At 33.0% G+C, this 23525-nt stretch overlaps 1 protein-coding gene across 5 annotated transcripts in view; it reads right to left on the bottom strand.

The window, feature by feature from the left end:
• The window catches only part of LOC118199801 (uncharacterized), a 145658-nt gene that overhangs the window by 84720 nt on the left and 37413 nt on the right, over positions 1-23525 (bottom strand). For all 5 annotated transcript variants that reach the window (XM_035371662.2, XM_085812057.1, XM_035371663.2 and 2 more), the window contains exons 6-9: positions 20641-20766; positions 14275-14445; positions 10628-10814; positions 3752-3822 (exon numbers count right to left, since the gene is read on the bottom strand). In XM_035371662.2, the coding sequence (XP_035227553.2) occupies positions 3752-3822; positions 10628-10814; positions 14275-14445; positions 20641-20766 (555 nt within the window). The remainder of the gene's footprint in view (positions 1-3751; positions 3823-10627; positions 10815-14274; positions 14446-20640; positions 20767-23525) is intronic.

The raw sequence follows: 23525 nt of genomic DNA, 5'->3' as shown, positions 1-23525 counted from the left end.
TTAATATTTATTTGTTTACTTTATTAAACATTTCTTTCAATGTAAGTTGTTTAAGTTGCTTCGTTTTTTGTGCTAATACTTTCTCTTTAATTCTCTCTTCTAGAAACAGACATAATTTCTTGTTCAGTTATAAAGTTCCACTGTTCAAATCCTGTAATTGCTATGTCGAGAATACCGAGTAACTTGTCAATCGAAATTTTTTTATTTTCAATAACCTCTGTCATTTTCTTCACTATCAGAAGTGCGCATGTGTAAACGCTTTATTGGCTTTATGCGGATGCAAGCATTAAATGTACTTGCTTAAATGCTTTATGCTTTGCATAAGTTTGTGGCTTTGAGATCCGGACTATAGATCATTCCGGATAATGGACGTCCAGATTACAGACTTTGTACTGTATATGGTTGGTATTGTGTTATCTGGGTGTAAACATTTCGTGGTTTTAAAACTTGTTAGGTTGTAAGCTGCTTCATTACTTAAGAGTGTAAATATCGATTGTAAACTACGCAAATTTTCGTTTAAGAAGGATTAAAAAACAGGAAACATTACAAGATATATTAACTTGAATGCATACTGATTATACTTTTGAGGAATAAAATCAATTGAGTATTTACCATATGTTCCATTCTTATATACTTTACAAATTAAGGAATAAATACACTGTAGGTTAGGTTAAGGTTATTTAATTACGGCAAAGCCTAGATGGCTACCTGTCTAAGGGAAGGGATGCTTTCGTGGAGGACTTTCTAAGGGGAAACTGGCTCGTATACATGTTACACATAGGGAAAACCACAAAAACACTCATGCAGCCAGCCCGTTCGGGGGATTCGAACCTCGGACCGAACTACCAGCGTTTACCGCTCAGCCACTGGTGGGCCCAAAAAGTCCAGTGTAAATTACTGAATTAAAGCCAAAGAAATTATTATAAATAACTAATATTAAATGTAATGTTTATGAACAAAATAAACTGAAAAGAAATGAAACAGAAGCAAATGTAATAAATACAAACAAATTTCCGTAGACCTGCAATTGTAAACAGTCGATAGATGAGGAACAGGCTTGTGTAGGGTTTCTTATGCTTGGTCACCCACGGTGCATTTCCTCCCATGCCAACAGTGTACCATTGAGCATGCGCAGTTCATTAACACTGATCAACGCAATGTGCAGTTTGCCATTACGCTATTGGGACTCTCCACATATTTTATTATGGAGGGGGAGAAATAAAATGTCCATGCGTAAAAAGTTCAAAACCCTTTAAAAAAAGTTGTTGGTAGCTTTGAGGTCCAGATTTTAGATCGTTCCGGATATTGGATGTTTGGATCTCGGACATTGTACTGTATCTATGCGAGCTGTAATATTAATAACAAGCTTCCAAGAAATGCACCTGTATAAAAAATGCCTCCAAATGAAGGTGTCTGACATAAATCTTTAAGAGTTCGTGCTATGAAAGATCTTTAGTATTACATATAATAAATTAGTTAATAGATGGTGAGTTGAGACACAACATCTATCACCTGTTCTTATTAAAAACAAATATAATACTTATAGAAAAGAAAATTTAGCATCATATTAAAATTTCTATTCACAAAAGTAAAATGTATGATATCTCATAAAAGTTATTATTTTAAAAATTACTCTACTAGCATTCATTCAAAGTTCTATCTAGTTAAGCATTTTGTTATGACACACTAGTCAAGGTTTACTTTAAGAAGAATGCCCTTACAATGGATCTCAGAAGAACCAGATTAAATTCATATTATACATGATAAAAACCACAAAACATTAATGCAATACATCTAGTCCACAATTACCAATAAAAACTATACAGAAAACACAATATGACTTACTATTTATAGCTTGACCCTATAAAAGCTTTCTTTGGCTGCAGTATATTAAACCTCAACCTGCTCATTTCACAGTCAAAAATCCAAGTTTAGTCATTCACAGTCAAAAATCCAAGTTTAGTCATAAGTAAGATCTTGTTAAGAAAGTCATATCTGATCTCTAATTAAAAATAAAAACTAATGTTCATTCTGAGTGATGCTTAAGAATCATGTCAAACTTATCAATGATCATCCTGAAGTTCAATATACCTTACAGAATTCTTTAACATTTGCTTCAACCCTTCAGCAGTTACTAGATCAAGGAATTCTTTCTTCCCATTCAATATCTGTTAATCGTAAATCTGTAATGCGAGAATGTTCACTTGTGTTCACTGAGTGTGTAAACTGTAATGCCAGCTGAGTTTGTTCATGACAATAAAAGGGTTAAAACACAAAGTATCATACTCATCCATTATATCTGATCTTGTATATGCTTCTCTGGCCATGCTGTTTTGAAACCCAACAGAATGACTGAAAAATTTTATAAGGTTTTACAGAACAGTTTATATTCATTTATTACACCTCTGACTTCTACCATGAAAGTTTTTTCACAAAAGAAAACAAAAAGCTTCAGTGATTTAAACAAGTAATAATTGGAGGAAGCAATATATGGAATTTTAGGCAGATGAATAGCAACTGTCCATTACAATACTTTTATTGAATGCCTCTTGCAGCATGTGATTTATCATTATTTCCTAGATAATAAGATTAGATCTATTAATCAAGAGAGGTTGCATAGAGGTTAAAACCCTTTTAAATTATTCAGCTGAGGTAGCAGATGTCTTTATTAAGGGTTTGATTATTTTCTAACAGTGCAAAATAAACTATACCTCTGATACTCCACCACATGCAGAGAAAAAAAAACATTTTTCGATGCAAATTCTGGTTTTCCTGAGAGACTTTATATTGGACTTGACCAATAATTTTTTTGAGAAATTCATAAAGAATAATTTTCTCATCTGCAATCCCAATATATATTAAGAAAAGCCTAATTTCATTTTCTGTGAGCAGAGTAATGCCAATCAATACTCATCTAATGATTTTCAGCTGTAAATTCAAGCGGAATTCAAACAGCATGAGAAACATTTTTTATTCATTTTAAGAATCTATTGTTGTGCACTGCATATAGTGAAACTTTCTAATTATTTCTTTACTGTTAATATTGGATTTAACAACATCTTCAACCTCCTTTAGTTGTTTACTTCTTGGTTTCGCTTCAAGACTGAAATTTTTTTCTTTGAAACATCTTAAAACTCCCACAGCACTGATATTCATTAATGGTGTAGGGTATACTGAAAAAGTTTTCATACTGGCTTCTACAGAATTTCCATGAAAGTGAAAATCGTACAGTATGAAATAAAAAACACGCAGTTAACTTATGAAAACATCTACCTATGAAGAAAATTAATGAAATGAGATTCCAGTACAGATGGGAAAACAGTATGGTTCCAAGATTACAATAATCTGCAAAAATCTGGAATGAAAGATCACTTTATTACACTTTTGTGTGCTTGACTATTGGCATGTTAAAATCCTGAGTAATCCTAATAATCCATGAAAATATGCATTATGTCAAAACTTTTATGATTAGCAATTCATAAACAATGTCTATAAGAATTTGTGATATTTGGAGAGATCCATATTGAATTATTTCAAAAGGCATATCAGAATTTGTTTTAAAAAGTTTAAACTATATTTGAAGTACGGTCAATCTTTAATTTTTCTTCATCACCCTGACTTATGAAGGCATTTTTTAACACTAGAAGTGATAAACAGCATTTTGCTTTTAAAAACATCAATAAATATTAAATAGCACTTAATGCATATTGTATTATTAAAAGTAATTTAGAAATATTTTAGAAAAACTTACAAATGACCTAGAAGATGAAGCTTTATTTTCTTCATTTTCAGAGATGCTGTCTTCACAGTTTCTCATGAAAACTGCACAAGAGAGAATTTCATAAGTTAGTCAACACATAAGATATTGATAATTAAGTTTATCTGAATGACAGTAGTATATAATGAATTACACACGATAGAAAAAATGTGTAGGAAAATACACTGCTGGCAATTAAAATTGCACCACCATGATGGAAAGCAAATACAAAAAAGATATTTATTGCACGTAAATAGTATGGCATGAAGACAAAATAATTAAATTTGTAAGCATTTTAGAGGTTTACAGGGGTGTGAAATTAGTAAGAAACAGCTGCCACACCTGGCAGTTAAAACGGCCATTACCCCATCAGGCATGGTGTCAAACTTGGCTTGGATGACAGAAATGGGCAACTCATTCCATGCTGCTTCAAGTCTACAACAAACTTTATCAACCATATTAGATGGAGAGGGGTGGAAGGCCAGTCACTGACCCATGAACAGATGTTTTCAATGCGTAGCAGATCTGGAGAACATGCAGGCCAGAGCAGAAATAGAATACCCTGTGTATCAAGGAAGGTCAGAACACAACGTGCAACATATGATCTTGCATTAGCTTGTTGAAACATGGTGTTTGGGGGCCTCAAAGATAGGGCAAAACCACTAGATGTAAGATGTCAGAAATGTATCCATCTGCGTTCAAATTACCGTTGATCCAAACTAGAGATGTGCGTGTCACATGCCCAAACCATCATACCAGGTGGAGAGCCCCTATACCAGCGGTGCCCAACCTTGTGCTCACAAGCACAAGTGTGCTCGCTGATCATTTTGTATGTGCTCGCCAGCCCGATTAGGTACTACGAACAAAAAATATTTTAAAAATAACCATTCATTTATATTTCTTAATTGTTAAAATATGGTAAGCATTTATAGTCTTGCAAGATGTTATAAAATAATTGATTGCTGACTTATGAACTTGATAGCAAACATGGAATCTTATTGCTACATTCTGATGTTTAGATGGCTCAGCAGGGAAAAAGTACTTCAATGGTTTGTAGAATTTCTTTCGCCAATAAAGCAATTTTTGGAATCCGGAAACGAAAGTTATAAAGAGTTGGACGATAATAATCGGTTATCCGATCTGTATTTTCTCATGGATATAACAGCTAAACTGAACAAACCGAACGAAGATCTCCAGGGAAAAGAAAAAACCCTTTTTCAATTGACTAGGACTGTAACTGCTTTTCAGATAAAGTTAAATTTGTGTATAAATCAGATGAAAGAAAAAAATTTCACCCATTTTTCAGAATTTATCAAGCCATATTAATAACCACAAGGCAATTGAAACAGAGAAATACTCGGAAAACCTAAATGCACTGAAAAATAATTTTGAATTCCACTTCTCTGATTTCCATAAAGTTCAACCAATATTATTATTAATCTCAAACCCACTTGCCGAAATTAATATTTGAGATGTATCACATATGATTGGAAATATGGTTAAGAAAAATGTTGATGTTTTGGAAATGTGCTCACCATAGGCCAAAATGTGCTCACGATAGGCCAACATGTGCTCACGAGAGACCAAAGGCTGGGCATCACTGCCCTATACTAATATCGAAAGGAAGCAGGCGACGTGCGGTCTCCTCGGACACTCCAGATATATCTATGGGCATTACAATACTGCACATAGAACCAGGACTTGTTTGAAAAGGCAACATTGTGCCACTCCTGAACCCAGGTTTGTCATTTGACACTCCAGAGTCACCGTCTCTTTCTGTGCTGCATTGTCAAGTGAAGCCAAGTAATGGTAACCCTGCTGATAGTCCATGCTACTGCAAATGTAGACGCACCTTATGAGCTGAACTGGTGTGCTGCAAACATGCCCATTTCCTGACTAATTGTCTGTGATGTGGTCACATGGCTTTGCAGGGCTGACCTCACAATATGTCTGTTCTCTCTGACATTAGTCATGAGAGAGCGTTGAGATCCTGCATTCCATTCAGTATGATCCTCAGCAATCTACTGATATCCATATTCACATGACAGTGGTTGGATGTCAACCAGTGAGACCGGCGATATCATGGAACGATAGTCTACACTTTCGATAGGCAATGCCCCTGCCTCTATCGAGTTTCAAAAACTTGCTAGTAAGCATTTCCTCTTCTTATTCGAGGCATGACATGATATTTGAGCAAACTCCATCCTTACAAAGCACTTTTTGAATGAGCAATCCAAAACTATTCTTTTATGCAGTGATTCAGATGTTGTTTCTCCCTCCTGCATCGTCTAAATGTGCTGAAATACTAACTTTTTCTTCCTTTCATGTGATTTTGACATATGTCAGATCATTCTTTCCTAGTGTTGCAATTTTAATGACCAGCAGTGTAGTTAAGGAAAAAATTTGAACACATATTGATAAAAAAATGTGGGATATTTGTTCTCAAGTATGATTTATTCATGTAAAGAAAGTTTCTGTATTCAAAGGCATAAAGAAGTCCCTTTTCATCACATTACATCCTAAGAAAAAATTACACTGGAGCTTAAATGAGAATGAAATATTTAACTACAGTAAATAAACTATAATACAGCAATTCACATTTGATTGGCAGATCTGATAGACATTATTATAAATGAAAAAAAAATCAAGAATGGGAATTATGTAAGTTTACTCATAGCAAAATTTATTATGAAAATATCAATATTTGACAACTTTGACTGTTCCATCCATGGTTTAACTGTTGAAGGAGAGAAAGCTGGTTATTTAGTATTTTTATAATTTTTTCACCATAAATTTTGAATACCAAAAAGATTACAAATATGACACAGTTTACCTTAAAAAGTTCTGCTTGAGAATGCCTCTTCTGAGGAAGATAACTCTTATGCTCTTAATCAAGTTTTTAAGTACCCTCTGTTGGTCATTTTATAACATTTCAGACTTTTAGATTTCGGCTTCCCATTTCTACAATACTGTACATAAGTTGCCTTTCAATAATATAATATTTAATTTAATTAACAGTATCACACTTTCAAGCTTCAAAACTGAATACCATCCATACACTGAATATGTTTTGAAAAAAAAAATACTTGAAATCTTGTTTAGAACAACAAATTCATAAGAAACAAATGTTTGAAATAATAGAGGAAAAATAGAAAATTTATTCACTGCAAACTGACATTAAAAAAAGCATACTAACTGCATTTTTTTTACTTAACCTATTTTGCTCAAAAATTGAGATTTAATCCTGATTATTTAAATTAATTCTCCTTCATACTTCCTAGTCCCTTAAATTGCTTCAAGAAACTGTTACTTTATTAACATAAAAATTTTACATGCACATTAAAATAAAAGGGGATATAAGACATAATGCCTTTTGCCTAGAGTCATGCATAAAAAAATATATCGTTTCTTAAAAGATAAGTTTCAAGCAAACAAAAAAGGAAGGGATTAGGAAAGAGAAAAACAACAAATACAACAGCACACAAGCCAGAAAGAGAAAAATAAGAAATACAGTAGTATAAAGCTAGAAAGAGAAAAATAACAAATACAACACACAAGCCAAATCCCATTATAACTGGCACAGTCTACTAATTCTCCAATCTATTGTAGGATAAACCATAATGTTATTCAAAACTATAATTCTAAATTTAAATCTTTAGCCACCTTAATATAAAAATTATATGAAGTTTTAAACTTAAGCCATAATCTGTACTGTTCCTTATTCATGTAGAGTTATAAACAGTAATATGAGATAAAATGTTAAAGCCTACAATTTGTCAACAACTTCTCATTTATATTCTAATACAAACATTAAAAATATATATCTGTAATAATGCTATAATTCTATGGGCTCTTTAAAAAAACATTTCAAAAAAAAAAAAAAAAAAAAAAAAGAAGATGAAGGAAAGGAGAGATAAATATAATTAAAAACTTCTTTATAAAACTGATTTTAAGCATTAGAGAATGCACAATTCATATAATTAAACTGAATATTTAGTGATATAATTTATAATTAACTTCTTAAATAAAAATTTGGATGGATTTAAATTAAACAAAATAAAATTGTATCGGATCTTAAATTATAAACTAAGCTTTTCAGAGGCTGAAATAACTCCAAATTCACAGGCATAACAATGGCATGGAATTTTATCATATTCTAAATGGTTGGAAGAATTGACATTTTCTAACATTTTAATACCTTCTATACTATTGTTTGCTCTTTACTGTTAAAAGAAAATAATGTATATTCTTTGGGAAGAATTTATAAAATTATTCAATAAAAATTTTAAACTAATTTTTTCTCAAAGTTTAAAATATTTTTCATCTATAAACACATTTTTTTAAACAATAATTTTGAAGATTTATGTTTTTGGTGCAAACTGATAATATTTACAGAAATCTTGAAAATAATGCTGGGTTAAGTCACCTTCCAATTTAAAGCATCATATGCTTAAACTCGTTTATTTCTGAATAGCTGCATGTCTCACAAATAATAATAAAAAAGCTGCTACTAGAAATATGAAAACACAGAAAATGTTTCTAAAAAAATAAATGTTTTATTGAAAAAAAATTATACACCAGAAATGGCATATCAGAATAAAAATCATCTTCTTATTTAAAGACTCCTAGGAAGAACTTAAGAACAGGCACATCCAACAAGTTATAATTTTAACACTAATAGAACTGCATAGTAAAAGTCATGAGCAGAAACAAATCCATGAGAAACCTCACAACATAATAACATTTAAGATATTTTCTGACTAATTGCTCTCGTATGAAGAGTCACTAATTAATTGAATATATAAACAATAATAAAAATAAAAATAAAAATGAAAAGATGCATTTTATAAGAAAAAAGAAATTTGAAATTTATGAGGAGGAAAATGTCCATTTGCCAGATTAAAAAAAAATCCCAACGATCAGTGAAATGACAATTAAATAGACAGTGTGTTATATTCATGTTTATTCAAACAGTTGTGTGGTATGCCCATGTGTGAATTGACGCATATATCTAAAAAATATACCAACCACATAAAAATTCTACAGAACTTTCAAAGAGAATGTGGATAATCGGAAAGTATCACATTTAACAAATAAATTCCTTTATTTTCAGCTTATTTACATACATTGTTCAATTTAAATGTACACTGAATATATAAGGGTTCATAATTTTATGCACATTTTGTTTGCGAGGTGGTGAACACTGTCACTATCATGCCTCTGATTACTGTTGTGTAAAAACTTCATTTATAATAACCTATCTATTCCAAACCAAGTGTTTTTTTCCCACATGTGAGTGAGTTCATTAAAATGGATATGTCTGAGGCCAAAATTACCAAACATGGAGCTCTGAAAACCTGAATCTATTTATTCTGCTCTGCCTTTTGTGAAAATTTTCATTCAGAGCACCACGTCAAAGAAACAAATTGTGGGTTTCAACCTATGATTCTTTGAAACTACAATGGATGCTGATACTACCGAGAATGCTATTTGATAGTGTATTATCCAACAACACAGTACAAAATATTATACAGTAGATTTCATCATGAAAATGTTAAAAAAGGTATTAGGAACAGAATCATATCAAAAGGCCTGCCCACAGAGATATCCAACACTTGCCAGTCTGAACTACTTTGTACAGTGATGCATTAAACAAACCATGTTCAATAACAATATGCACACCTCGGAAGAGTTAATTCTGAACATCACTGCTGTCATCCAGAGTACAGATAATAGTTTCATAATACTCTCAGGCAGAGCTTAAATTGCACCATAACCTGGCTCCAATACTTCTCCAATTTTTTAGATAAATTGTAATTCTAGCTGAAGTGCATCAGGGCCCTATATATAAGAGGGCTCTGGCATTTCTTTTAACTAAACCACAATTTCAGCAGAAAATTATTTTGATCTAAAAACTTTATTTTTAAAAATAAAACTTACAAAAATGAATTAATAATAAAAAAAATTTGAAAGGTTTCAGATTTTAAATTACATCCAAAGGGGTGTTTTTTAACATTTTGTGTGTTTTTTCAACCTTTATTTATTAAATATCATATTCTACATACTCAAACTATAAAATTCAGTTCAACAGCAAAATCAAAAATTAATTTTAAAATGAGCATATCTTTAGAATTTCTGATACACAGTCTCGCACGCTGAGGATAAAAATGTTTTTTCTTCCATGTGGTGTTGCCATTGCTCGCTTTGAAATCGTTAAATTTTTCAATTGAAAATTCGTTAAAGTGTTACAAAATATGAAATCGATCATAAAACAAATTCCAAATTTGGGCTTCCAGATGCCCATATTTGGGTGGAAACGTACGTTATTCAAAATTGGATGGCTCTAGGTACCGTTGTGTTATCACAATGTGAGAAACATACACACACATTTATGCAGATTCTTCATAATTTAATTTCTTTAAATACAGTATAGGGTGAAAATATTTGGTGGCAACAATTTAAAAAGTGAATCGAACATTTATAATTTTAACATATAGAAAATAAATATGCAATTTTGAACCCAATGACTGAAAATGTCAGTGACAGTAACAACAGTGGCATAACTAAGAAGGCAAGGGGGCACATCTCTTCCCAGGCTACAGCATCTAGGAGGCATTGATATTATGAAATTTTTGGAATGTTTTCCAAGCTTCGCAAACGGGAGGTGACATGAAATCTTCGGTTATCCCCAGGCACTGAAAACCCTAGCTACAATTCTGAGTAACAACAATTTTTAATTGTACTATTTAATTTATTTAATCTACATAAATCTGATTTAAAAACTAATATAAAGAAGAAACTTGATTCAATATAATGTTTTCATAGGCAGAAGGCGAAAACGATTCTAATTTCTTTTATTTCAAATATTACCTGATTCCTTCTGAAGTTCTGGGCACAATCTTAAGATATGTTCTTTTAATTTATTTTCTGGCACATCACTGCCACATCGAGAACACCTGCCATTCGCACTAGCACAACATGGAATATGTACATTCATATCAACCCAAGGTATACGTTGTTTACAAATATGACATTCTCCTAAATACTTAGATGGGCCCTAAAAATATCAAGACATCATAACAATAAATTACATTAATGAAAAAACTAAATCTCAAAAATAAAATCATTATTTATTCATACAATAATTTACTAAATTTGTTAGTAATACACTCATGGCCAAATTTATCTTTATATAACTAAACATAATGATATTCCATGAAATAACCAATCGATCTAATCCATTTTTTCGGAGAATATGTGAACACAAATCTAATTAGCATTATCCAATTAAAAGTGATCAAATGGTTTCTGACATGCAAATCACAGCCTCACCTACTGTTAATGATGTGAAGTTTGGTTTCAGTTCATGATAGCAAAGAAGAATATTAAACTTTAAAACATACAGAACATATTCAGAGAAGGTGGGTATAGGATTTACTATCTTAACTCTCCACGTGGAGAAGGTTTTGAAACTGAAACCTTAAAGTTTTATAAAAGGCCATGAGTAAGTGATACTTTTTTAATTCCAAAACGACTCTCCCACTTTGTATTTTGATTTATATTTTTTATCCAAGTGTGTACTATCTTAATTGTCCGGACATGTTTCAAGATGCATATACATGGATTCAGAAGTATCATCCCTCTTCATCAGGAACAAAGAAATCTGCATAGATATAATCTGTATAGATATGAAATATCTAACATACTGAATTGTGAATTTACTTATTTAGGCCATTTTTCTGTAATTATTATCAATGTAATTCATGACAGAATAAATTTAGGGTGCAGTTATACAGCAAGAGCTGCTTGTTTGGAAATTTATAGTCCTGCTTTTGGAGAAACTGCATCTGTCATTATATCTGAAGCTTGCTTCATATTTTGGATGAAAATATTTATTAAGTGTATCTTGTGACTTCTTTACATTTGTATTGTTAAGCATATGTCACTGAAAGCTAAACACTTTGTTTTATCTAATATAAGGAGGACTAAAACTGAAAGTGTGATGTTTTTTAAAATGGCTCAATCAAGTATGTTAAATAAAAATAAATAAATAAAAAAAAAAACAGTTACAATTAAATAAAAAATCTAATGTGGACACCATGACTTCCTTGTACACCTACTAAATTATTTTTACTGCACTTCATTTAAATTTATTTCAAATGAAAGTGAGATACAGTCTTCTAATTCAAAATGCCTTTCAGGCATTGCCGATAGCAATAAAAAAGAGAGGTGCATAATTAGCTATTATAGCAATCCCATATATAAAATTTCAGCATTCTATAGCTAATTTTTTCCTAAGTTATGTGAGATACATACATACGAAAAGACATCAGGCCAATACTAGTCAAAAGTCCCAAATACAAAATTTCCACATTTTATAGCAAACCGTTTTTGACTTATGATATATACTTACATACAGATATTGTGATAGAGCTAATAAAAATGGATATTTTCACTGAAATCTGGAAACCAAAATATTTTCATGGCTACAGTACTTCTTTTAACTTTTTTATTTACTTTATAAAACATCTTAAAAAAATAAAATTAATTTGAATAATTTTTTAAAAATTTTTTTATGGAAGAAAGGAAAGGAAAATGATCTCCTAGGTATAATGAAAGAGATGCATGAATCACTAATCTAAAAAAATTACATTATCTGTTACACAACTCCTTTTATTTGTATTAGTATGACTGTAAAATAAACAAGGTTTTGTCTCTCAAAATAAAAGCGTATCTATTATTCGTGTTGTGTTATGACAAATACACAATTACAGATGTGGGTAGATTATACATCTTTGTACTACAGTACCTCCAGAGTCACTAAATGGTGTTTTCTAGTTCTCATCAGCTACAGCAGAGTTTACAAATAATCTTAGAAAAAAGAAAAAGGGTTCCTCTTAACAAGTTCAACTTCAAATTTGGGAGGGTTATACAGCTGTATTCTGTGTTCTGTTTTTTTACTAAGAGCTATCTATTAAGCTCTGTAAGCTAGCAACTGTGTAATTAAAAAAACAGTAATGCTTCGTTTATGCAGACTGGTTATTCTTTTTAGACCAAATAAAATCAGGCTCATTAATTTAAGCTTATATTCTTTAGACTAAAATTTCATAAATAATAATATATTATGCTTATTTTTTATTAAATTATTAATTTAAATAAAAGTATATGACAATTAAACTGACATACAACATTAACAAATATGCAGTCTATAAACATCTGTGCAGAAGAAATTATACACTATGTGCAGGTCTTTTGTCTTTATTCTCTCTGAATTGCTGCCTAGCCAAAACAATGGTGCCTTTTATAGAAAGATTTTAATAAAAGAGAAATAGTTAAGCATTTTAAAGCACAATAATAAAAAATAACTTCTTTAATTTTAGAAAAACAAAAATTAAAATAAGATAATTAATTTAATTTTAAAAGCAAGCACAAAAAAAATAAATTTCACTGTTTTATTTTAGTTGAAATTAAAATATGCACCATATTAGGTTGTTAATTCAGAAAAAAAAATTTAATACCGTATTTCTTCACATATTCAAATCTTAGCTTTTTAGTGCGAGGTTCTCAAATTTTTGTTAATATTTACATAATTTTTCCTTTTCTCAATGTGTTCAGAGAATGAGCTTCCCTAAATTTTAAAATTTGTTTGTCCACATAGTGATTGCTTTCATCTTATTAACAGAAAGACATTTGTAAATTACCTGCTAAGGTCACACCAAAACGTTTTCTTTAAACTCTCTTTCTTCTAACTGTTGAACATGAAAGTTTAATACAAAAACCAATGCAGTACACTGAAGCAAACATAAACTGACATTCAGTCTATGATTTTGTTGAATTATTTGGGTCAAGATTCAAGTTACAGGGAAGGAGAAAAGAAGATATCTTATTAGATATTGTAATATTAATATGTATTCTTATTGGAATGTGGGTTTCTTTTAAAGAAATAAGCTAGTGATAGTTACATGTTGTTTATCCCTGACTATCTTTAACTATGCTCTTACTGTAATTGTTTCATTAAATCATTTGCATAGGTTTCCCCTCTCAATTTTTAGACGTTTCACTTAGTAAAAAAAATGGAGGCAAAATAAGGTTGGAAAAAGTTTCCCCCTCTCCTACCACATATACCTTTACTGAAACAAAATGCATAGAATGAAAAAATAAAGGTCCTCATTTACATTACATTAAATTTATATTTGTTCGTAGCAATTTTGTCCTCAATAAAATGTTAAAATTGGAAAATCAATAATAACTAACACATAACAGCATGGACTATACTTTTTTTTTTTTTTTCCAAATTTATTCTAGATGTTTTAAAAAAGTCACAGAAAACTGAACTTAGAATTCTATACTAGATTTAAAAAAGAAAAAAAAAGGAATCTTCAGCATAGCTTTAAAATTATATTTTATGTTTAAAAAAAGGTACACTATTTTAATAATTCTATAATTAAATAAGAAAGTTTGGAAAATTATAAATCAAATGATGCAAATAAACAAATGATAAATAAATTTCAGCAAACCTTTCTACAAATTTGTGAATGCATATTCATTTCTTTAATGGAAATATCCTGCTCACAGAATTGGCATTTCTCTGTTCTTGATCCACAATGTAATAAATGATCTTCAAGTTCAGTCAGAGTCACTTCAGTTTTGCAATATTCACAACATACAAACTTTTCAATGTTTTGATCCTAAGTAATAGAAAACATTAAAAAATTCATTTTAATGCTACTTTTACATAAGAAAGCATTTATTCCCTGTAACTATGTACTCATAAAATATATAAGTATTTTGCAATTTGAAAAATAGAAGCACAATGGATTGCATTGCTTTTATCCTCATTCACAAATTTAAATTAGTGAGAGCAGAGAAATTTGTTAAGTCAAGCAATTTTTTTTTATTTATGCATCTGAAGATGTATCAAAGTATATAGAAATTCATGAAAAATATTTTTAACAATTTAATATTAACATTCAAACATGATTTACTATCTACTTTTTTAATTTAATATAAACAATTTTTATTTATTTAATCATTTTTATTTTTAAATGCATACATTACAGAATATGTTTGTGCTTGTTTGTAATAAAAATTATTTTTATTTATGTATAGTTAAAAAAAGTTCTCAGTTACTGTTTGAATTTTTTTAATGAATAGAAATTGCTTTCAGTTCAATTTGTAAGTATATCAAAATTGTTTTTGCAACATTATTAAATCTGAGAAATCGGTGAATTGCATTCATGGCTTCTAAAGCTTCTTTGTATGATGGAATGTCAAGTTCAGATTCTGAACATTTTCTTTATCAGGAAAGGGCTACACTGTACTAAAAATTTCTTCTCATTCATTATTCTTGCAGTATCATTACTAACAGTCATAACATTCCAATTCTGCACCTGAATTTTCTAAATCAATGAAAATTGTTTCCTCTAGCTCAATGTTGAAAGAAAATACCAAATCCTACGTGCAAAATGCAACTTTGTGGTGGTTTCTGTGACAGAATATAAAATCTATTATTTGTATAGCATCTAGCAATACAATATCATCATCTGACATTATCAAGCACATTCTCCATAAACTTTTATATCTACTCCTGTTTAAAATAAAAATGAATGCTTAGAAATTCTTAAACTGTGACCAATGAGCAAAATGTATATTGGGCAGTAATACGGAGGTTGCATTTACAGTAATATAAAGGTTGTATTTACAATGAAAAATATTCTGTTGTTAGGCCCTATTTTCAAAAATTATGAAAAATAAATAATTATGTAGATTAATTATACATACAAAATTATTAATCATTCCATTAGAATTAGTAAATGTATGAAAAGCAATTTTAAAAATTATAATTATTCATTTATCAAGTTCAAAACTCAACTTCTACACATATCATATAAACAAAGCCAATTTTTACCATAATTTTACTTTATTGATGTCACACACAGACAAAAAAAAATAATTTTTAAATAAAACTGTAACAAATTAATAATGGATAATTTGAAATTTTGACAGAAGTAACACATATCAGATCAGTATACCACAGCTAATTTAAATTACTTCTAAAAGATTCTTATCTAAGTTTTTGCAATCTGTTTACAGGAAAATTTATATTTTAAAACTCTAGTACTTTATACATTCTGCCACCAAAAAAAAAAATATATATATATGCACCCAAAAAACTCGAGCCACAATCATGAAACTCAGAATGTAATTCGGTAAGTGATATGCAAATGATTTAAATTTTGACGTGAATGAGACAAGTGTTAAGTGTGCTATGCACATATGAGATACGCAGCTGGAAGAGTTTAAAAAAGCATGACTGCTCATGCCATAGAGCCATTCAAACTAATCTATCGATTTGGATGGATAGTACTGTGACAAGAGATGCCTCTGAGACATAATCGGCAGCAGTATGAACAGTTGTTGAACTTTAAGAACGGATGTATAGTAGGCTCAGAGAAGCAAGGTTGGTCAAACAGGCATATCAGCCACCACCTCAATCAGAGCGATATGGCAGTTGGTCGGTGTTGGTGACAATGGATCACGAAAGGGATATTCTACCATCGCATAGGGTCAGGGCACTGCAGAAACACAAATAAGCAAGAGGATCGCAAATCATAAGGGCAGCCATTCTCCCACCAACAGTGTCACTAGCATTGATTCGATGCCATTTACCATCTTCCAGGCATCCGGTGGTATGAAGGGAAACCATTAGAAGATGATTGGCCAATGCTGGTGTCTGCTGCCAACGTCCAATAAGACACCTACCACTGACCTCACATCAGAGGCAGTGTTAACTGGATTTCTGGCCAAATTCGGACAAGCTGAAGTGTGACCGACTGTAGGTATGGGATCTTCAGCGATGAATCCCGATTCAGTTTCAGTGCTGATAACTGAACTGAACTAATGATCAACGATACAATACAGTATTTGTTATCAAGTGGCATATGGTGATTACATAAGATGTGACAGTGTGAGGGAGCAATTTGTTGGGACACATGATCATCTCTAGTCATCCTTCTAGGCATTATGTTGGCTCACAGTTTCTTTGATGACATTTTAATGCCAGTTGTATTGCCTTATGCTATTAAGTCGCCAAGGTGCCACTTATAAGCAAGACAACACTTGTCCACAAACTGTGCAACTCTCCCAACAATGTCTTCAATGATATGAGGTACTCCCGTGACGTGCCAGGTCAGACCTCTCATCAATAGAGCACATTTGGGACATACTTGGAAGGGAACTGCAGCCATCCCAGAATACTGGGGAATTAACTGCCCAGCTGTAAAAATTATGGCATGATCATCTACAGGGGTTCATACATTACCTACTTGATTCAATGCCATGCCATGTTTTGGCTTGAATAGCTACCAGATGTGGCTATACTAAATGATTTATAACATTTTTGTCATAACTTCTTAATAAAGTGATCTTTTGTACTGAATTTTTAATAATTTCTTTATCTCCTCATACATTACATATATGCTATGTTTAGTAATAGTAGTGTGTTTCCTTCTGGACGCATATATTATATATATATTGTGACAGAGTGTATATATTTTCAATTTCAGCGAGAAGAAGAATGGCAAACCCTCATATCTGTCCCTTCCTCAGAGAAATTCTTTTTCAAAATAGGGGCAGAGCTATTCAAATTCATATTATTACTAATACGGAACCCAAGGTTTATGCAAATGACAGGCACAGTCTCTTCCACGATAAAATTTATATAACTAATCTGATATTAGAGCAAGACAGGTTAGATAAGTCACAATAACAGCAGAAATTGAATAAATATATAATATTTGATCATACATAATTAATTACATATTGCAATGATAAAAATAAAATTGAAAAATAAGAAATTAAAAAACATAATGAAGTACTTCAGATAAATAGCTCATTTCTTTAGTTTAAAAAAATTAGGCTACAACTATCTTACTTTTCTACAAAAGCAATCAGTAATTTCTTGAAAAATATATAACAAGGGTTTTCAACTAGTAGTACGCAAGAGAAAAATAGGTGGTATGCAAAGAAGCAAAGTATTTTTAACTATTAAATTCAAAAATTAAAACCCCAACATCTTGATTTTTTCTCTAACACTCGTAAATTTATGCGATCTGAGCTTTGTGCAACAGTGGTGGTGGTAGTAGTACTTTGTAGTGGTGGTACTAAAGGTTTACAGTTTTTGCTTAGATGGTACATGTTAGTCAAAAGGTTGAGAATCGCTGATCTATAAGAAATGAATTCAGGTGCTGCTAGTTATGCAGTTAAGTAATATCTATGACTATGACATAGCTGCTAATTTGAATTTAAATCTGCAATAATTAATTCTTACAATTAAAGTTACACAGCTTCTTAAGGAAATAATTTCCAAAATGTCTGATGAAATAATCTTCAAATTTCATACCTTTCAAATATTTAATTTAAATTGAAAAATACGAGGGCCATCCAGGAAGTAGATTACGTTTCCGTCTGTGTCCGCTAGGGGCGGGGCTAGCGCGGCCATCTTGGGGTCAGAGCGTTGCGCAGCTCAGTCTGCATCTAGCCGTGCTAGTGAGAGGTTCGTGCTGTGCTCCGTTCAGATACTGTGACGGTTTGAAATGTCTGCGTTAATTGAAAATCCCGCGAGCTGCGAGGTGCGCTCAGTAATAAGGTTTCTGACTGCAAAAAACTGTAAACCGATAGAAATCTATCGGCAGCTTCGTGAAGTGTATGCGGACAACATTATCACTGAAGGTGGAGTGCGTCAGTGGGTCATAAGATTTCAAAATGGCCGAACCAATGTTCACGACGAAGATCGAAGTGGGAGACCCAGCATAGTGACCGCCGAACTTCTCGAAAAAGTCGATGCTAAAGTCCGTGAAAATCGAAATTTCACAATAACGGAACGTTCTTTGAGTTTTCCACAAATTTCGCGAAGTTTGTTGCACGAAATCATCAGCGAAAAGCTTGGTTACCACAAGTTTTGTGCAAGATGGATTCCAAAAATCTTGACAGAGGACCACAAAAATCAGCGAATGGCTGCAGCGTTGAACTTTTTGGATGCTTACCATAAGGATGGTGACTCTTTACTCGATCGCATCGTTACTGGTGACGAAACATGGGTGAAATATGTGAACTGTGAAACGAAATTGCAATCAATGCAGTGGGGGCACACAAGTTCTCCCCAAAAACCCAAGAAATGCATGCAAACAATGTCGGCAAGGAAGATGATGGCGACTGTTTTTTGGGACAGAAAAGGTGTAATTTTGGTGGACTTCCTGGAAAGAGGCACTACAATAAACTCTCAAAGGTATTGCCAAACTCTCCAAAAACTCAGAAGAGCAATTCAAAACAAGCGCAGAGGAATGTTGAGCTCTAAGATCTTGTTGATTCACGACAACGCCCGGCCCCACACGGCAAATGTCACTCGTAAAGTTCTTGAATCTTTTAAGTGGGAGTTGTTTCCTCATCCGCCGTACAGTCCCGACCTGGCACCGAGCGACTTCCACCTATTCCCAGCAATGAAGAAGTGGCTGGCTATGCAGCGTTTTGATGACGACGCACAGCTGCAAGAAGAGGTAACGAAGTGGTTGAAGGCGCAGGCGGCCGAATTTTTCGACGAAGGAATTTCCAAGCTCGTACATCGCTACGATAAATGCCTTAATTTGTATGGTGACTATGTAGAAAAGTAGTATTTGAGTGTGGCTTTCATCTGTATATAATAAAATTTGTTTCCTATACTTTGTTTATTTTTTTATTCCAAAACGTAATCTACTTTCTGGATAACCCTCGTAACTGGATATTCTCGTGGCCCAAAAAACAGCTATCACTCAAAGCATTTCATTGTGGAAACCTTTTGTTGATCAATTAAGGGTGAATTTTATTTAAAATTTCAGACAATATTTGCAGCTCATAATAGTCTTTTCTTCAGTCCATAAGAGCTGTCTTATTTAAGGCCATGTCAATGAATCAGATATGGCCCTAAATAGCTAGATATGATTAGAAAAGCTCCCTGACCAATATATATGAGGGATGTTCAAATGAAAAGGTATGAAATGTCGTAAAAAATAAGCCACTTGAAATTCGAATACGTCTATTTAGCATAATGTAGTAAGACATCCAAGGACACGAATGTAGTGTCTGGCAGGGTTGCACACATAAAAATAATCTGGTTGAAATTAGAATATGCCACTTTGGCATAATGTAGTGAGGCATCTACGGACGCGACTTTGGCTACTTTGGCATCTACGGACGCGAATATAGTGTCCAGTGGTGCTGCACGCATGCACGGGTGTCCGCACATGATGCAGGAGAGAAGCAGCCAGTTGTGTATTTCTTACGGTTGATGTGGAAGTGCATGTGAGGACATTGTGGCATTCACATTGCAAAATTCTATGATTGTATAGCAAGGAGGTGACGTTTTTTCTGACTGTGGAAGTGATTACACCGTCCAATATTGGCCATATATGGGGGAGATCGTGTGTCCAACAAGTCAGTGAGAAAGTGAAGTGCCAGTTTTTGGAAGGCCTGAAGTGTCTGAGTGATACCCGAGACCACACCAGGCAAACACAGTAATACTGGGCGACCTCATCAAAAAGGTAAAAGACTGAAGAGATATCTCAAGAGGACTCTTCAAATCAGATGACGAACTGAAGGACACAATGGAAGACTGGCTTCTGTCATAGTTGCAGGAATTCTGGGAAGAGGGAATCCTTTGGCTTGTAAAACAGTGGGATAGTTGTGCTCAGGCCTCTGGTAATTACTTGTGAATAAAGACTTCAATATATCCACAGTGTCATTCCATACCTTTTCATGTGAACACTCCTAATACATAACTGATTTACCCATTTTATGTAAAACTCATAACTAGATAAGGACATAACAGATACATTACTATATCCACTTACTTGAACTGTTTTTCTATTTTCGAAAACTCTTGCCATATTTTCAATGACAGCATCACTCTTAGGAAACTGTTCATTGGTCATACTGCTACTCATATCATATGCACTTCTCTCTGTTCTAAGGTAATGCTAAGAGGAATCAAATGCAATAAAATTTTAAAAAAACATTAATACATGCTAAAAGTGTCAAAATAAACATATGAAAAATAAGATACGGAAATCTAACAATACTTGAATTACTAAAAATATTAATTTTCCAGAATAACAGATATTAATTTCATATTAAAAATATACACGTTTAATAATAAAAATGTTGAAATGTGTCTGCTTACAAATTCAGAATATACTGATTTTATAATCATGAAATGATTTTTCAAATAGGTGAGCTTAAAATTAAAAGACAGTTTATAAGAACTTATATTCACTTAATGGTTACATTTAATTGTTTTTGAAAGCAGATCATTCCTGTTTTTTCTTTTTTGGCACTAATGTATTAAAAATGCTTCTTATTTCCTCAAAATTCAGTGCTTCTCCTGTTCTTTTTGTTTTGCAAAAAAATATATTTTCAGAAGCATACCAGTGTTTAATGATGTCCTTGGTATGAACGATGTGCCTTCGTAATAGAGCTTTATTTATAGAATTTCTCAGGAGAATTAATTAATTTATAGTTTTTAACACTACAATGGCTAGTCTTCTTAATACTCAAGGACAAATGCCACAGTTATTTCACATCAGTAATCAAATCTTTTAAAATCTTTGTCATAATTTCTAAGATTTTTAATAATGTTTTATTTTACTCAGATTGTGCTATAATACTTTATAGCACAATCTGAGACACTGAACAGATTACCTTAAATCATTAAAGTTAACTCAAAATATAGATACTCAAAATATAGATTTATAATAATTTTGTGTGCGTTTTAACAATATTCTAACAGATACTAATTTAATAAATATACATTTAAAAAATTTTAATTAACAGACATACAAGCACTTTTAGTATATTTTCTATAAGCCATTATGTGCATGAAATGTTTTTGGTACACTCTTCTGTTTACCATTTTTTATGCAATAGAGAATTTCCCGGGTTTGGTTTAGATATACAATGCGTAATGTTCATAACATCTATATTACTCCATAATTTGAATGCACTTCCTTCAATAATTACTGTAATTTGTTTCCTCGAAATACCACAAATTTGCAAATGATCCAAATGCTTATTGCTTTAAGATCTGAGACATAGTTCAAGGAATGGGCTCAGCATCATTTTGGTTCGTTTAGATGATTTATGAAATGCATCCCTAAGCATGATATACACTGGTGTGCAAAAATTAAGGACGAAGTCGAAAAATTAGCATATCAGCTGAACGAAGAGGCAGAGCGGACAGAAAGACCAATCAGGAGATTGATGTACGGTAGCACATGCGCAGATATGCAGGTAGACGTAATTGGGGAGTGTCTGAGTAGTATAAAGCATATTGTTGGTGTAAGATCAGTATTTCTGGCAAAGAGATTGCACACCGTATAGCAGTTAAAATCACACCGAGTTGCTGTCTCAGCGAGAAATGGCGAATAATCAATCTGTTAGACGACATCTGTATGCTTTTACCCGAGGTCGAATCATTGGAAAGTTGGAGGAAGGCTGCAGTGTGACAAGTGTGGCTGCAGAGTTCGGAATTGCTCACAGCATCCTTTCACGACTTTGGAGACAATTTCAAACTACAGGAACAGCTATCCGGGGGTTTAGTACTGGTCGTCCACGAGGAACCACACCCACAGATGACAGGTACATTGCCTTACAGGCCAGAAGAAACAGGCGGCAGACAGCGGGACAAATCGCTAGACACATGACACAGGCGACTGGACAATCGATATCGCGTTTTACCGTGGCCAGAAGACTGCATGGTGGTGGTCTGTTTGCATGACACCCTGTACGGTGTGTACCTCTAATGCCTGCCCATCGGAGAAGGCATTCTCTTGGTGCCAGGAACACCAGAATTGGAGAGACAATGAATGGGGACGAGTACTCTTTACAGATGAGAGCAGATTCAGTCTGAGTAGCGATTCTCATCGCATACTCATCTGGAGAGAGCGGGGAAGCCGCAATCATCCCTTGAACATCATTGAAAGGGACTATGGAGGTGGCGGAGTTCTCGTTTGGGGAGGCATCATGCTTGGTAGTCGTATAGACCTTCACATCTTCGACGCAGGTTCAGTCAACAGGACCCGTTATTGTAACGAGATTCTTCTTCCATATGTGCATCTTTTTAGAGGAGCTATGGGTCCGCAGTTCCTTTTCATGGATGACAATGCACCATGTCATCGCACAGTAACTGCCGAACAGCTCTTAGAGAGTGAGGATATTGAACGTATGGATTGGCTGGCAAGATCTCCGGATCTCAATCCCGTCGAGCATGTATGGGATCTTTTAGGCAGACGCTTGGCAGCTCGTACCTTACCACCAGTAACGATTCCGGAGCTTCGATTAGCGCTGCAAGACGAATGGGCAGCAATGCCTCAACAACTCATTGACACCCTCATTCTCAGCAGGGGCAGACGCTGTGAAACCTGCCTAGCAGTCAGGGGAGATCATATTCCCTATTAAAGACCGGATGTTTCTTGCTGGACACCCATCACAGGGATGTTTCGGCCTTCAGTCGCATTGCGCTCCATGCTACTTTTTCAATAAAGCTTCTTTTTATTCCTCTGATTTCTCTTTTAGTAAGTGTTGCTTACATTACTCATGTCCTTACGTATTGGGGATCTTAGGGTATTAACTGTGTTGATTTGGAAAGCTTTTGTACAAAGTTTATTGAAAAAACCGTCTCGTCCTTAATTTTTGCACACCAGTGTACCTTCATGGAGGGCTTTCTAACAGAAACTGGCTT

This window comes from Stegodyphus dumicola, chromosome 2 (assembly GCF_044657685.1).
Source record: "Stegodyphus dumicola isolate Sdum_Otavi_A_Nest chromosome 2, ASM4465768v1".
Taxonomy (NCBI): domain Eukaryota; kingdom Metazoa; phylum Arthropoda; class Arachnida; order Araneae; family Eresidae; genus Stegodyphus; species Stegodyphus dumicola.
The sequence above is the reverse complement of the archived record's forward strand: the minus strand, read 5'-3'. Positions and strand labels throughout refer to the sequence as shown.